The 16,478-nt window shown below is 47.2% G+C and overlaps 3 protein-coding genes across 3 annotated transcripts; all 3 read left to right on the forward strand.

Annotated features, from left to right (window-relative positions):
• The first annotated feature begins 1,322 nt into the window (after window positions 1–1,322).
• Window positions 1,323–8,468, forward strand: slu7 (SLU7 homolog, splicing factor). Its single transcript, XM_084469326.1, has 15 exons — window positions 1,323–1,429; window positions 1,717–1,887; window positions 2,256–2,409; window positions 2,501–2,581; window positions 3,461–3,625; window positions 3,818–3,880; window positions 4,150–4,281; window positions 4,487–4,584; window positions 4,691–4,758; window positions 4,870–5,009; window positions 5,692–5,853; window positions 5,979–6,083; window positions 6,649–6,726; window positions 7,171–7,287; window positions 7,934–8,468. The coding sequence occupies exons 2-15, from the start codon at window positions 1,733–1,735 to the stop codon at window positions 8,117–8,119; spliced, it is 1,704 nt and encodes a 567-aa protein (XP_084325452.1). The 5' UTR covers window positions 1,323–1,429; window positions 1,717–1,732; the 3' UTR covers window positions 8,120–8,468.
• An 871-nt stretch (window positions 8,469–9,339) lies between these two features.
• c1qtnf2 (C1q and TNF related 2) lies at window positions 9,340–10,900 on the forward strand. Its single transcript, XM_084469595.1, has 3 exons — window positions 9,340–9,470; window positions 9,768–10,028; window positions 10,136–10,900. Exons 1-3 carry the CDS (start codon window positions 9,443–9,445, stop codon window positions 10,786–10,788), a joined length of 942 nt encoding a protein of 313 aa, XP_084325721.1. The 5' UTR covers window positions 9,340–9,442; the 3' UTR covers window positions 10,789–10,900.
• A 685-nt stretch (window positions 10,901–11,585) lies between these two features.
• LOC311344707 (cyclin-J-like) lies at window positions 11,586–15,587 on the forward strand (the record flags this gene model as incomplete). The annotated part of the gene is made up of 4 exons (XM_084469063.1): window positions 11,586–11,693; window positions 12,416–12,526; window positions 15,078–15,288; window positions 15,577–15,587. Exons 2-4 carry the CDS (start codon window positions 12,449–12,451, stop codon window positions 15,585–15,587), a joined length of 300 nt encoding a protein of 99 aa, XP_084325189.1. The 5' UTR covers window positions 11,586–11,693; window positions 12,416–12,448.
• Window positions 15,588–16,478: the final 891 nt, after the last annotated feature.

A 16,478-nucleotide genomic window follows, 5' to 3' on the forward strand; every position in this document is an offset into this window, starting at 1 on the left:
CGACACTAATTACCAGATGCTTAGTTCGAAACGCTGTTGAAATCGAATTCATTCCGATTCAGAAATCAGCGGTTATATCAAAAGCATAAGCAGCCTCTTCATCAGCAAGTGTCGTTTTTTTTTTAAATAACCCAAATTTCCCAGGATCAGATTTATCTTACAGAGCGGTCAGTTTTTATATTCACTGTACAGATATCCTTGTACTTAAATTCAACAATTTGAACAATTTGAAATCTGCGATATGGTGCTTGAATCCCTTTGCCACATAATCCATGAAGCAGTAGCCAAATATAGATTGGCCAAAGCAAGCGATGGGTGATGGGATTGCGAAGAGTAGATTAATGTCCATATTTCTGTCCAGGCAGCTTCTCCATCAGGTTGTTGACTTGTGTTTTTCAAGCCGAGAGTCCTTCAGATATTTTGTCGTGCTTTAAGTTGTATTTGGTCATGTCTGCTTTGGTTTTGTTCTCAATCCATTTGAGTTGAAAGTATTATTTATTTCTGATGGGAATTTCATCGTTAGTTGACCATTTTCTTTTTTATGGCTGTGGTGGCCATGTAGATGATAATCTGTGTTTTTCGGTTATCTACTTGGACACAAACTTTTGTCTACAATAAAAACGCTTTTAGAAAGGTATTAAATATGGTCAAGGGATTTCAAACAAATGTCAAAGCAGTGGAAACGTGATTTGAATGTCATTGTAAAAAATAATAATGATCAAACCTATAAAGTAATTGAGTGTTGGGTAAAAACAAGAATGTACTGCATTTGCAGGTTTTTGGGGAGAAATATGTCCATGAAGCACTTCTAGTTTACACTGCATATTTATCAGTCGGTCACCACACTTAATAGACAGGCAGGTAATGTAGGCCTACCATTTTGTTACTGAGTTTTTGTACTTCTCAATAGTCAAGTCTTTTACATTGTCATGTATAATATTTGTAAGCACAATACCAACTGAGTTTCATCCATTGTTGACTCCTTTCCTCATGGGGTGAATCCCGCAAAGAAATGTTTTAATCAAACTGTACTGTGCTCAAGAATAATCTATGTGTTAGTAAAGTTTTACGACAGTAGCATTTTAATCAAATTCTATGTTACCCTTTTCTGGCCTGTTGAATTAACCAAATCAAATCCAATGAACAACACATCATTCAGACAGCATATACACCATTAGCAATATCAGATTCTACAAGATTAAGATGGCCCAACCGCAGTTCCTGCGGCCTGTCCAGCAGGGAGCGCACTCGCCATCGGGTGTCCAGTAGGGGCCGCCCGCACCACCAGAGTCGAGCGTTCCCACGAGGAAGAAGCTCTGGTGACGAAATACAAAACGTAAAATGGCGACGACAGCGCCGTCCGCGTAATAAACAAAACATCAGCGAGCATCAGAACGTGATTAACCCCTCTTCAACTAACCCCGAAAAGGTAAAACTATACTATTTATACATTTTGTGCAAATGTGCACTTATCACCAGCGGGTATTCTTAGTAGAACAACATAAAGCCACCGATATACCAGAAGTAGCATCTGCGTTAGCACCGCCGGTTAGCCTGTGGACGTCTTTGCATAAAATGTCCTAAAAACAACAAATAAATAATAATAATTAATTGCTTTTTCCACGATGATGAAACTACTAAAGGGTACAACTGTAACAATAACGACCAGCCACATTCTGTTTTTTTAATTTTTTTATTTTTTAAAAACCGATCCAGAACCACCGCAGCAGCCATGACGGAGGAAGGGCCCTCGCAGGCCGGGCAGGACGCGATGCTGGGGCTGGACGAGCCCAAGAAGATGACCCGCGAGGACTGGAGGAAGAAGAAGGAGCTGGAGGAGCAGAGGAAGCTGGGAAACGCCCCGGCCGAGGTGGACGAGGAGGGAAAGTAAGCAAGCAAGCAAGGGGTCAAACGTGGTGGTGGGCGAGAATTGGGAATTGGGGTCGGAATGCCTCTCATCACGGTGTGTGTGCCCCATTCGTTCATGAATGGGTCTGATCTGATTGTATCTTATGGCGATAAACTCACCATTAGATGTACATGGACATGGGGGTGCAAATAGGGGGTCGCAATGCCTTCTATGGAGTACCCATTCATGAAGATATAAGTCTGATTTGATTGTATTTAATGGCGATAAACTCACCATTAGGTGTTTATGACGTACATGGACATGGAGGTCGTTTTACCGGGAGAAGGATGTAAGCTTCCCTGGTCGTTACTGCTGTGTTTACCTGACCTGTACCTAACCCTTCCAGAGACATCAACCCTCACATCCCCCAGTACATTTCGTCAGTGCCTTGGTACATCGACCCGTCCAAGAGGCCCACGCTTAAGCATCAGAGGCCCCAGGAAGAGGAAGTGGATTATGTTTCGTCCATCGGCCAGTGGTACAAGCGAGGGGTGGACGAGGTCAGTTGTTGTCATGAGATGGAGCGCAGATGTTGTGTGTGGAAAGGTCCTGTTTATAAACTAAAAGCTTCATGTCTACTTCTGTCACCAGAAACCGATTAGCACAAAGTTCCGTAAGGGTTCGTGTGAAAACTGTGGTGCGGTGACACACAAGAAGAAAGACTGTTTGGAGGTAAACAACTGCATTCTCAACAAAAACAACTTTTTTTTATGATGCTGGGCCCCGTTTCCCGATAACGATGGATCCACACTCGTACGATCCATGAAACCTGCTTTGTCCTGCAAAGAGGGCAGACTTTCTCTGATTCCGCAGAAGGTTTCATTCATTCAGTGATTGGCGCGCCGTGCACTCGTCTAGAAATTCTCAGACACCCGCTGGTCTCAGCATGATTCATGTAGCCTACGGTATGTCTTCTGTCGTTGAGGACATTTTAACCACGATGGTTGAATTAAAATCAGAGGGAGACAGCAAGTGCAGCTCGCAAGCGACCTCCCACACGAGCAATGGAATAATTAGATTTTATTATATGCCTTGTGATAGGGTTGCCTTGTGACGTGGCATTTGATCGGTACATTTCGACTGCGCATGTATTTTTGGAATTTTAAATTGCTGCAATAAGTTATATTTTTGTTGACTTCTAACATGTCTCTGTCTTTGCTGTTTAAATCTAACGGTAGTCTACGAGTAATATATATGCGTAAAAACCACTTTTTTGGGGGTATTGCGAAATAGCGCCAGCTGGACATTCAGTGGTATTGGATGACGTGTTTTAATAAAACACATCCAATACACGGAATGTCCAGCTGTTGACTCCACTGAGGCTATAGTAACGATGCATCCTAGTGCTCTACGAGTACCCCTGGAGCCGTCGTTAGCTACGAGGGTTTTAACGATGTCGTTAGGCTAACGATGCTTTCGGGAAACGGGGCCCTGGTCTAGAAACCTTACCTTCTGTTAACACACAGGGGGGCGTCGATGTGTTCATAGTGGCACATATATAACAAGAATGAAGGCTTAATTTCCTTTTTATATTACATTTCTACCTACCAGCGGCCCAGGAAAGTGGGAGCCAAGTTCACCGGTTCGGGTATAGCTCCAGACGAGCACTCTCAGGTGAACTTGTCCCTGGACTATGACGGGAAGAGGGATCGCTGGAACGGCTATGACCCCGAGGACCACCAGCGCATCGTGGAGGAGTATTCCAAAGTGGACCAGGTGAGCTCCAGCTTCACGCTCCATCTCCCTCTCCGACCTGAATGGCACCTCCAAATTCTCGACGAGGAACCGTCTGTAAAAATCTGAACATTTCAGGGAAAATGTAGAAACAGAAAGTTGACTAATGTCCTGATGTGTACATAGAGCTTTAATTAATAATATATAATCTTTGCTCCTTGATGCTTCTCCCAGGCCAAGAGAACCCTGAAGGCCCAGAAGCTTCAGGATGAGCTGGCTTCAGGAAAACTGGACCAGGTAAGACTAGGGGCAGACCAGCGGTCAACCAAAAACACTGTTGGAAACGTGTCTGCACGACGGACACAATCAGTTAAAGCTAACTTAAGATAAATTGCATTAAGACAAATCCCAGCCTTTCATATAAAATGTATATGATTTCATGTGGAACACGAGTCAAATAAAAACATGCTTGTCTGGCACCAAATTGTTCTAGATTCTTGGTGAAGTGTCGTCTTTGAGGTTAAGCCGAGTCGGTCCCTCGTTATATTCTGGTCTCTCCCACACAGGAGCGGGAACACGACAGCGAGGACGAGGATGAAGACAAATACGCCGACGACATCGACATGCCTGGGCAGAACTTCGACTCCAAGAGACGTATCACCGTGAGGAATCTGCGTATCCGAGAAGACATCGCCAAGGTAAGAGTGTACTTCAGTCCGTCCCATGGGGTTCATCTCTGGTCTCATCTTTCCAGGGGCCCTCACGGAGTACTCTGTGTGTAGCTAATCCACTCCTCAATCTGTCGCCAATAATGGATTGACATGCCCCTTGACTGCCTGTTGGCTTCCTTTACAGCTGTCCGTGATGTTAATTGTGCTCCATTGCCTCGTTATTTCTCTCTAGTACTTGAGGAATCTGGATCCCAACTCAGCCTACTACGACCCCAAGACCCGAGCTATGAGGGAGAATCCGTACTACAACACCGGCATGAACCCCGACGAGTGAGCCAACAACTGACTGATACACTGTCCACCAGCTCTGTTCTCCTCTGTGCGGTCTTGTCTTAACTACCGTACGGCCAACGCTTTGCTCTTTGATCTCTCGCAGAGTGGGATTCGCCGGAGACAACTTTGTGCGCTACTCAGGGGACACCATAACCATGGCCCAAACCCAGTGTAAGTCACCAAACACTTTCTAAACTCCCTTCAATGCTAGTAGTGAACTGCAGCCCTGCGGTGGATGCGTGGTGTCACTGGTTAACCGTGTGTTCCTCCACTGTGTTCCAGTGTTTGCCTGGGAGGCCTATGAGAAGGGGTCAGAGGTGCACCTGCAGGCCGACCCCACCAAGCTGGAGCTGCTGCACCAGTCCTTCAAAGTCAAGAAGGAGGACTTCAAAGAGAAGCAGAAGGATACCATCTTGGAGCGGGTAGGAGACCTTCTTTCTCTTATTCAAATACCTGCTGCTTTATGGCTTTGAAGCTCTCTGCTTAAAGGTGCAATATGCAAGATTTGCAATGTCCTGCTAGCTCCAGTCCAAATAAAGAACTACTTATAGGGCTGGGCGATTAATCGAATTTTGATCGCGATTTCGATTTCAGAGTGAAACGATCACCAAACTAATATAATCAAGTTGAAACGATTAAAAAATAATAATAATAATTATAGAAATTGCTGAACAGCTGGATTCATATCTGGACTTTATTTTCTATTTGACCATTTTGTGTATATTTTTAAGGGGAAATTTCGAAGTTCTCATTTACAAAGTGTTTTTTTTTTTAGAGAAATTATGAGTAAATGCATCATGTTTTCAAACTCAAAAATAATCATTTGAATAATCGAGATTTCAATATTGACCAAAATAATCGTGATTATGATTTTTTTCCATAATCAAGCAGTCCTACTTTCTAACCACTGCCATCCTTTAAGACACATTCTGACATGAGTTTTCACTACTAAGTCTTGCAGAGTTGGCGCAATTAACCCCAAAAGCCTTAAAGTTAGCTTAAAGCCCCAAAATGAGCATCTACGACTATGACCAGAATGTGTTTTGGAGCACAAACGTGTTCTCATGCACTCATCTCGACCGTGCCGCGCGTGTGTTCTGACAGTACGGCGGAGAGGAGCACCTGGACGCCCCGCCCCGGGAGCTGCTGCTGGCCCAGACCGAGGACTACGTGGAGTACTCCCGCCACGGAGCCGTCATCAAGGGCCTGGACAAGGCCATCGCCCGCTCCAAGTACGAGGAGGACGTGACCATCAACAACCACTTGGTAAGCACACTGGGCCTCAGAGCGTGGTGCAGAGACTGCGTCGTGACGCTGCTGTTTGTGCTGCAGTGGTTTTAGGTTGTTCTGGTCTGCTGTTGATGATGAACTGCTGTGTCTCTTGTCTCCAGTTTATCTGGGGGTCCTACTGGAGGGATGGCTACTGGGGGTACAAGTGCTGCCACTCCATGGTCAAGCAGAGTTACTGCACGGGGGCGGCGGGGATCCACACGGCCGTAAGTGGATTTGGTTTTCTCTTTTACCGTTGTGTGTGTGTGTGTGTGTGTGTGTGTGTGTGTGTGTGTGTGTGTGTGTGTGTGTGTGTGTGTGTGTGTGTGTGTGTGTGTGTGTGTGTGTGTGTGTGTGTGTGTGTGTGTGTGTCACTGTAAGAGCCAATGAGGGACTAGTTTACTAATAATAATTTAGTACAATTTTTATTTATTTATTGAGAATGTCATTATAATTCATAAGATGTGTGTTATTCTGTGTTTTATAAATTATAAAAAACTTTTCTGTACTTATGTGCTACCGGCTGGATAAATACTCCATCACTGTTCCTAAAGTATGTCATTTAGTTTGGAGTGAGATACTGACGGAAGTAACACACTTTTTTTGACTGTGCATTGGTCTGCACTTCAGCAGAAAGTTATCTGCCTCGTTTCTCGTGTTACAAATACTCTTTTAAGACACTACACCAACCAGTGGCACTGGTGGAAAGGTGGAGACTAAACGAGTGCTACTACAATCCTCTTTGGGGAGACATTCTAAATGATGTGACCGTGTTGGTTCTGTCCGCTGCAGAGCACCTCAGCCTGTGTTCCGTTTGATGACGGCCTACAGCAGGAGGAGGAGGAGGAGCAGCCCAAGACCCTGCTGGAGGTAAGGGCCTTCAGAGCAGAGCTGGGAGCCCTCCACAGAAACACACCCCCTAGACGTCTCAGAGTGCTCATTGTTAAGAAAAGATCTATATTTTGAATATCGGCTGATATATCGATAGTCTTTTGCTCCCTGACATCGGTCTCAGCCCCTAAAATCCAGTATTGTTTGGGGTCTAATTTGTTGCTGTTTTTATGCTATCTATCATTGAACCAATGGCTCTATAGCTGGTAGGCACTGTCCATTAATCAATTTATTGGAGACATAACATTGTACTTAGAACTCCCTTCACTCCTCTATCCTCCCCTCCCATTGTCCCCTTCCCTTCTCTCACTTCCTCTCCTCTGCTCCTCTCCCTGTAATTAAATAGCTTTCAGTTGGAAACTGATAATATCATTCTTCTTCCAAGGATGACGTGTTTCAAGCCAAAGTGACTTATTTTCACAGTTGCACCAGGAGAAGATGAAGGAGAAGAAGAAGAAAAAGAAGAACAAGAAAAACAAGAAGCACGCCTCTGACAGCGAATCAGACGACGAGGCGAAGAAGAAGGAGAAGCTGATTAAGGTAGAGTGTGTGTGTGTGTGTGTGTGTGTGTGTGTGTGTGTGTGTGTGTGTGTGTGTGTGTGTGTGTGTGTGTGTGTGTGTGTGTGTGTGTGTGTGTGTGTGTGTGTGTGTGTGTCAGGGTTGAATGATTATGACAAAAATTATAATTGTGATTATTTTGCCTGATATTTCGATTTAATCATTGCGATTAACATGATATCAAGAAGATTCAAAGTCTTTGGCACCAACTGTTTACATAAAAAAAACAATGATGATTAAGTAGGGGTGTGCATCGCTCCAATAAAAGACGATTCGATGCGTATCTCGATACATGGGGTACGATACGATTCAGGAACGATAAATTTTTAAAATGGAACGATTCGATTCAGAAGATTCGCATCTTTTAAATCAAAATCGATTTTCCGATTCAAATCGGTTTTTGTTACACCCCTAATGATTAAGCAATTGAAGTTTGCAATGTAATTCGATTTTAATGATTTTAAGGCTTACGAAGTCAGATTTATTCATGTTTTCATAATTTATCCTTTTTATTTTTTAACTGTGTGTGTGTGTGTGTGTGTGTCTATGTATGGACGATGATGAATGACGACCCCCTATCTGAGTGCACTAACCACTCCCGTGACCCCCCCCCCCCATTGTCTCCCAGGCCCTGGACGCCGAGTGCCAGCGGCTGAAGCGCGTGGATGAGATCATGCTCCTGGACGAGAGGAAGAGGCCCTACAGCAGCCTGCACGAGGTCAAGGAGCCCACCGAGGAGGAGATGGAGGCCTTCCGCATGAAGCGAGGCCGGGAGGACGACCCCATGTTCGCCTTCCTGCACCCCTCTTCCTGAGCCCCCTCCGTGGGAAAAGGTTCTCCCAGTCTGTAGTGTTTGGTGGATGTAGCGACACCCGCTTGGCAACCAGCTAAACTTAACATGACCGCAAACAACTCAAACAACACAGTGTAGAGATTGAGCTTTTTTAATTTTTATTTTTAAATTGCTGTTTGTTTATGCCTTTTATAGGCAAATGATAATGGTAATTGTTGGGATTTTTTTTGTTCAGGAGTCATTATTCCATGGTAAATGTGGAATTGCCATTCATGCACATTGTAAATATCAACCACATATTCATTAAAGGCCATTATTCAAATTTTGTGATACTGCTCTTTGGTGAAATAAATTTGTTTTGTAAAATGAACCTGTACTTATTTTTGCTATGTGCTTTTTATTTAAAAAAAAAAATGGTCACCTGTATGGAGCAACTATAAAACTTGTGTAATTTAGAAAAAGGGTATTTCGTTTTCATCATATAAGAATAGTGCCACCGTGTGGCTAAGTGATTCATAAACTCTGGCCTGTAATCTCCCATAATCAACGATGCTAATCCAAGGAGTTTGCCTGTAGAGGCTTGAGCTAATTAGAAACTGACTTCACCAATGTCTGGTATTTTGAAGGATTTCACCTAATTTTTACCTTCGCTCTGATTTAATTCGGACATCGATTATCTTTCCTTGTATTACCTCCAGAGCAGACCAAAGCAACATGAGTAAAACAGTAAAATCAACACTTCTAACCTTAAATGGATGTGGAGTAAAGTGGATACCAAAGCTTGTGGTTCATTCCATTCAGTATGTCGTATGTCCATTGTTTCTTCCATTTACAACATAATTAAAAGGCTCAATATACCAGCAGACCATACTTGGATGCAAGGAGTTGCACTAAGTTCCCCTAATGATTGTGTTTCCCCCTTCTGCTGCCAGCTACAGCAAATACACATCTGTTAATCGTCATAAAACGAAGCGGTTTCATCCCATCAAAATGAATTGCTTCTCGCTATCTTGTGACTCACTTCCAGCTTATGGAACCTCTGATATGGATTATAATGACTAATACCTGCTCAAACAATGCCCGCACAGTTTAAGGCTTCTTTCCACGGACGTTGTTTCAGTGGGGCACTCTTGATAGCCATCCGAAGAAGCAACATGACGTCACTGTCAAAGTATTTCACTGGGCAGTGTTCTCTGTTTTCAGCAGGGCGGATGTTACGGTGTGCGTGATTCACTGTTGGTCAGGAGTCTGTGTAATGCTATACCTCACCAGTGTTTTCTATCCCCAACACTGGAAAAGATCATGTCCGAAACTTGGCAGACAACGACAGAGTAGCGTTGCAGAATGTCCACAGACTACAGTTTTCCAACTGGTGAGTTGTTATGCATCATAGCCTCTTATGTTCTCGTACGGCCAATTGTGTTCGCTGCATTCTACGCCCTCAGCCTATTCTTGCATTGCTAAGATTGTTATGGAGCATCAAGGGGATTGCATGAAATGAGTCACACCACTTTCTGTAAACATACTGCAAACAAGCTTATACTTTGCTGGGGTGTTGCAAGTCTTCGCACTTCTGTAACACACGCTTAATGCACAGTGTTGGTCATACATACATGACCCAACCTCGCTGGGCTCAAAGATGCCAATGGCTGTGCTCTTCCTTCCACAGGGAGAGTTACCCTCCAGGCATGCTGCGTGCTGCTGATTCTGGTGTCCGTGACGTCCGGCCAGTCACCGTCTTACTCACACAAAAAAGGACGGAACCTCACCATTCACTCCTCCCAGCTGGTGTGCAGTCTACCGGGCCCCCAGGGGCCCGCGGGACAGCCCGGAGCCTCCGGGTCCCCGGGGGCCATGGGCGCACAGGGGGCCCCGGGGAGAGACGGCCTGGACGGGAAGGACGGGGAGAAGGGAGAGAGGGGAGACCAAGGTGAGGCATCTCATGGTCTAATATGTGTTATTGTTTACTGCAGCAACGTGCATGAATCTGTTACTGTTACGTTACCGTAACGCCGATCGCTTTCTTTCTTTCTTCAGCTGAGCCCGGGAGGCCGGGGAACCCCGGGAAGCCGGGGCCCAGGGGCAAAGAAGGCGTGATCGGCAAGGCCGGCCCCCGGGGGTTCAACGGGCTGCGGGGGACCACCGGGGTCACGGGCAAGCCGGGGCGCAAGGGCGAGGCGGGCGACGCGGGCGAAGACGGGGCCCCCGGAGGCTGCGGCTGCGGCGGCGACAAGGCGCGCTCGGCCTTCTCCGTGGCGATGACCAAGAGCTACCCCCGGGAGCGGCTGCCCATCCGCTTCGGCCGCATCCTGCTGAACGACGGGGACGACTACAACGCCACCAGCGGGAAGTTCGTCTGCGCCGTGCCCGGGGTGTACTACTTCACCTACGACATCACCCTGGCCAACAGGCACCTGGCCATCGGGCTGGTGCACAACGGGAACTACAAGATCAAGACGTTCGACGCGAACACGGGGAACAACGATGTGGCGTCAGGCTCCACCGTGCTGCAGCTCCGGCGCGGCGACCAGGTGTGGCTGCAGATCTTCTACTCCGGGCAGAACGGGCTGTTTTTCGACCCGTACTGGACGGACAGCACCTTCACCGGCTTCCTGATCTACGCCGATCAGAAAGAGGCGGATCAGAGAGCAGATTCTAGTGATTCTAATGATTCTAAAGTGTTGGATTAGGTTTATTTGTTGGGCTTTTATATTGCTTGACATGTATGTTACATGGTTCATCTCCATAAGTTGACCGTTTTTTTTTATATTCAAAATGTTTAGGTGTAGGTGTGTTAGAAACTTAGACTTGCATAAACTGAAACACATGGGACAACGTCAAATAAAATCGGACACTAGATGGCGCTCTACTCTTGTGACCTTTAAAACGTACTAATTAAAACTAAAAACGATTAAAATAAAAAAAGGGATAGACATACAGACAGACAGCATAACATACAGACAGACAAATCAAAAAGACAGATAAATAGATTCGATTTCATAATTGAATCAAATCTAATTGAATAAAACAAGATTAGCCTATTCAGAACTCTGTAGTGTAAAATGAGTTAAACTCCCATAATCTACCGTGTTTATTAAAAAATAATTATATTTACTTTCGGACATGACGGGGTTTCTCGCGGTCGTCGTGCAACCCGACTCTCCAGTATCTTTCCCCCGCGGTGTTTGTAGTCCGGATACTGTAGTCCCGTGCTGGACTACAACTCCCGTATCCCTGGTGTTTGTAGTCCAGCTACTGTAGCCATGTGCTGGACTACAACTCCCATGTCCCGCCGCTGATCTCCACGTCGAGCGCACCAGCCTCCCTCGCGGCAGCAGCTGGCGGTACTTTGTTAGCGCGGCGCCGAGGCGGCGGACGGGAAGATCGCTGGGAAAAGTGTCAACACTTTAGGAAAACACCGGAGCAAAGCGCCCGTTAGTCGGAACGGAGGTGGCGTTGTCCTGACCGCCTGCCGGAGGATTCGACCCACGTTTTGACCGACCTTCGGAGGGGAGAATACCAAGTTCCCCGGAGAGGAATCCCCCGTCCGGGATGCGGGACTGAGACAAAGGGTCTGGGGCTTCCCGTCGGGCTGGTGAGTGGCACGCCGCGATGGCGACTAAAAGTTTACCAGGCTGATTGTCGGTGGGAGAAAACCAGTGTGGTTTAACCCAGTGCGATGAGCTGTTTCTGCTGTTTTTTTTTTTTTAACCCCCGTGAAGCTTATTGTGAACAGTGTTTTTTTTCCCAGTATGGCAAGTTGTGTGGCATGGCTTCTTATCGCCGTAGAGGTCGAGTGGATGAGACGCGTGTGGTAAATATAGTGTGGGTTCGTCCTTTACCAGTATAACGTGGGCCAGTGTAGAAGGTGTACTGGTCCTCCACGCTGGCCCGGAGTCTGTCCACCCAGGGACACGACCTCAGCGGGCTGCTGAGGTCCTTCGTGCCCGTGGAAGTGGTCACAGGAGGGGCATGGAAATGTAAACTTTCTGATCAAATTCTGAGGATCGTACGACCTCTAAATGATGTGTGATGAAATCATCTGCTTCTGCATTAATAAAAACGACAGAAACGTGGACTTATGTTGTATCCTCCGCTTGGACAAAATTCATCTCATGCATTGTTTTGAGTTTTGCTTAGTTTGTTTTGAGTGTGGCTCATCTCTTGACAACTGTATTTTTCCATCATGGTAATCCATCGTATGGACTGGTTTTGGGTACTTTCTCGACCACCTTTCCACTGGGATTGTAGCCTATTATTGTATGGGTGGACAGTATGCTGCTGGTGTATTTACACACACGCACCGTTGTATTTCAGCAGGAATAACTTCATCCTTTGGGCTTTCTCTGGATGGGAGAGATGGAAAGGGAGTTGCAATGGTGGAAGGGACAGCTCGCAGCAGATATCCATCAATCCCTCCGCATCAAGGTGAGTCTTTACGCTCGGTCCAAACTGTCTTCCAACAGAAACGCTACGAAAGGCCCAGTCTCTGTTTATTTATGTGATGTCATGATAAGAAACCGTTTTGTTCCAAGTGTAAACAATGTATTTTCTGGTGTAGGGTTACATGAGAACTCGCACAGAAATGTAGTACATAACACATGAAATGGTGAATTATTGTGCTTCACAGGGAAGCAACGGAAATTATTATCGCAACAAACTCACACTCCAAACATACTGTTTTAAGCTACCATAGGTTCACAACATCTTTTACAAACGATTCAGCTTTTTATCTTTCGGTGCTTTCTACAAAGGCCAACCCTTTTCCCATTCAATTGCAAATTGTGTGGTACATTTATTTTAACGGCTGCAGCATGAAGCTTTTGTAGCATAATTCTCTGCACATAACCCAAGACCCATTCATATAATAGAACCACTGGTATATTCTTGAATGGCAAGACTGCTTGTTTCTGCACACTGCTTCAGGTTGGGTTAATAGACATCCAGCCAAGGCTAACGCTGTCTGACTCAGTGAGCGTGTGTGTACGTCTTTACCTTTACAGGCTGTATGTAATACAGTCCCTTTTGTTTGTGGAGCCCTATAGCCTCGCATGCTAATTATGACAAGGTACTGCTGCGGCTCACTCACTCACTCACTACCAGGATACACGACGGGAAAATAAACACGGCGGGGTTTTGGAAAAGGGCAACGGCGCCGTTAGATCTTCACACAGTGTTCAACATCTCTGTGTGGCGGCGCCTTCTCCACCGCCACCCACACGCAGCCCAGCCAGCCTTAATGACGCTGGCTGCCGTGGCGGTTGATAGCCCTGATGTGGGAGATAGGGGCGGCGTGGAGCATGTGGCAAATTATCAGACATGCAAATCAGGCCCCGCCGAGGCAGCTGTGGAATTCTTAATTACAGTGGCGCATCTCCACAAAGGCACCTCGTCCGCGTGCACCCCCCCCCCCCCCCCCCCCACCACCCCCCCGGCTCTCCTTTAACCCCCAGACAGATGGGTCTCTGGGGTGGTGGGTGGAGAGAGAGAGCACTGCGGAGGCCTAGCAGGAAGGGTTGGTTTTTAGGTGGAGCGGATTGGTGGTGGTGGTGGTGGTGGTGGGGGGGGGGGGGGGTGGTGTTTATCTGGATTCCATTGAAGTGTCGGCCCGACGGTCACAATGGTCTCAGAGCAATCGTTTTACCCTGCGAGTGAACGCGCTCGTCGACGGAGGCGCTCTCTCAGTGCGGAACGGGTTAATGGTATACTATTGATTAATCAGCCGATGTAGAGTTCTATGTTTAGCGCGAGATTAATCACATGCTAGAATTAGTATGATTACAGTGTTCCCAAATTGCTGCTGATTGTGTTTTGATATGATGGATTTGACGGCTCCAGGGTTTGGGTGTTAAGTGTTATGACTTAATTTTAAATTCAAGTGAATTGTAACAAACCAACCGGCTAGGTTCTTCATCGCTCATTGGTCCAACGGTTGAGATTTACATGAACAAACAATCTTATTGTTTACAGAACCAACCCGCCTAAGAGCAGGGGTGTTCCTGAGGCACGGTCGGCGGATTACCTAATATGTGGACCCCTGGTTATCCGAAAGAGATCAGCGATCCCCAATCTGTTTTCAAATCCAACGTCCAACGGTCCTGGGTAGAGTCCCAGAGATGGCAGAAAATATAACATGATTTAACAAACATGTTTGTTCCTGGATCATAAGCTGCTTACTACTCAAGTCTTTGTAAAGTTCCCAACACGTGGGTCAGTTTGGTTGTTTTTCGACCACCAGCCAGTGAGAGCTGTGGCCCCCCCCCCTCTTCGTCCTCCTCTGTTCCCAGTTAAGTGGGGGTTGATTTGATGGCCAGGCCCGCCTGTGTCCTCAGGCCCGCTGTGAGGCACTACCAGCTAATTGAACATGAATAGGAGATGTGCTCTGGATGAAACCCCATCATATCTACTACGCCCAACACCAAAGAGGGAACCATTCCCCCCCACGCACACGCACACGCACACACACCTAGCTGGCCCGCTGGTCTCAGACCCCTGCAAGGACTTTAATTAGCATGTCATGATTGCACGGATACACAATGAAATGGGAAGTGAATGGCCGCTGGAGCTTGATGAGGAGACTTTACTGGGAGACAAAACGGTATTCATAGTGATCTGAATCTTCGGGCGATCTCCCGGGCAACCGCGGATTAAGTGTTTTTACGTGTCATTAAAATATAAAGGAATTGCATGTACTAGGTTTGAAATATGAATGTCAAATGTGTACGACCTACAATTAAATCCCACTTGCCCGACGGCAATGTGCCTGCCCCCCCCCCCCCTCAAAAAAAGTGAAATCCCCGAGCCAGGTTCTCTGTATCAGAACAAGACGGCAGGAGATGAGAGTGGTTGACTATTATCATGCATGGACCTTAACAACCCCCCCCCCTCCCCTCTGTTGTTCCTCTGCTACCTCCCTCTATCTCCCTCCTCCTCCTCCTCCTCCTCCTCACCTCTGCTCCCCCCCCCCCCCGCCCCCCAGGAGCTGAAGCTACCGGCGTACCGCGCGCTCTCGCCGCAGATCGGGATGCGGCGGTACTTTGCGGACCTGCTGGCCATCCTGAGTAACCGCTACCAGCTGTGCCCCACCGCCCGCCACCTGGCCGTCTACCTCCTGGACCTCTTCATGGACCACTACGACGTGGCCATCAAGCAGCTCTACGTCATCGCCCTGTCCTGCCTGCTCCTCGCCAGTGAGTGTCCTCCTCCTCACCGTCGCCGTCGCGCCCTGTACCGTCGTCGTCGCCGCCGCGGGCAGCTTTTCGGGGGGGGGAGATGGTTTGTGCTTTGGGGAGCGTACATTCCCAGTACGGTGGTGGTGACCCAACACAGAGCTCTCTGTGTGTGTGTGTGTGCGGGCTGGCTGTTTGCAGGGGCGGGTTTGTTTGATAGAACATCCGCTAGGTTTTGGAACTGGTCGAGTGTTGGAGAGGAGAGTCTGATTCTCTCAGAGCTGTCTTGTGATGGTCTTTGTGGCTCAGAGTGGTTGTGATGTTTTTGAGCACACCAGAGTCCTACAGCACAGGACACAAGGCAACGTTAAGCAAACGCTGGTACCTTCAGCAGTGAGGCTCATCAGCATCCATTAGTGACGCTTGACCCAACCCCCCTGCTTTCTCATTTCTGTGGTTGTAATTTCCATAATGTAATTTTAATTGTCCGCTGGAGGTGAGGTTATGGCTAGCAAAGCGAGAGTCCTAGAAGTCTGCATGTACACGTGCCCTTCCCCGAGACTATAGCTTGCCCTCTCTGTATGGATGACGCCCGCGTCGGTACCAGCTGATGCAAAACCTTTGATCCTGCCTTTGATAACACACTTGTTTCGGCTTCCACGGCTCCACTACCTCTATCGTTCAGTGTCCTCTACTCCAAATGTGCGATGCTGGGTTACCACTGCGGCTACACGATAGCACAACAGCCCGCCTTCATTTCTCCGGCACAAATCCTACGCGGCTCCCAATTTATTTCCCCGCTGGCCTTTGGTGAGAGTATAATGGGCTTATCGCTTTCAAGTGACTCAGTGTCTTGATAAAGATAGATGCATGGACAAAGTGCGCTGTGTTTGTTCGCATAGTGAAGACACCAAAGAAGACAAAGAAAGGGGAGACATTCTTTAGCTCCTTCCACGTCTCCGGTCCGACTGCCGGGAGATGTTGTCGTAGTCTTCAGCCACTGCGTTCAGCAGCTGTGTTGGTGTGGCTCTTCTTCTGGGGTATGTTAATAGATAACAGTGATTCGCGGAAGGGCCCTCTTGTGTTCCCCTGCTTCATGAAGACACATACACGGCCTTAACCCGTGCAAGGCAAGGCAAGGTTGTTTGTTATTTCTGCCTCCTGCTAATGACGCTGCGAGGGTTCCAGTGACTCCTGATGATTTACCGTCG

This window comes from Micromesistius poutassou, assembly GCF_964030765.1.
Source record: "Micromesistius poutassou genome assembly, chromosome: 6".
Lineage (NCBI taxonomy): Eukaryota > Metazoa > Chordata > Actinopteri > Gadiformes > Gadidae > Micromesistius > Micromesistius poutassou.

Bases quoted from the DNA above. Each gene is read 5' to 3' on its own strand.
- slu7 (XM_084469326.1), top strand. From the start codon at position 1,733: ATGACGGAGGAAGGGCCCTCGCAGGCCGGGCAGGACGCGATGCTGGGG. The intron at 5,010-5,691 runs GTAGGAGACCTT...GTGTTCTGACAG, and splicing joins AGGATACCATCTTGGAGCGG to TACGGCGGAGAGGAGCACCT. The intron at 5,854-5,978 runs GTAAGCACACTG...TCTTGTCTCCAG, and splicing joins TGACCATCAACAACCACTTG to TTTATCTGGGGGTCCTACTG.
- c1qtnf2 (XM_084469595.1), top strand. From the start codon at position 9,443: ATGTCCACAGACTACAGTTTTCCAACTG. The intron at 9,471-9,767 runs GTGAGTTGTTAT...TTCCTTCCACAG, and splicing joins AGACTACAGTTTTCCAACTG to GGAGAGTTACCCTCCAGGCA. The intron at 10,029-10,135 runs GTGAGGCATCTC...TTCTTTCTTCAG, and splicing joins GGGAGAGAGGGGAGACCAAG to CTGAGCCCGGGAGGCCGGGG.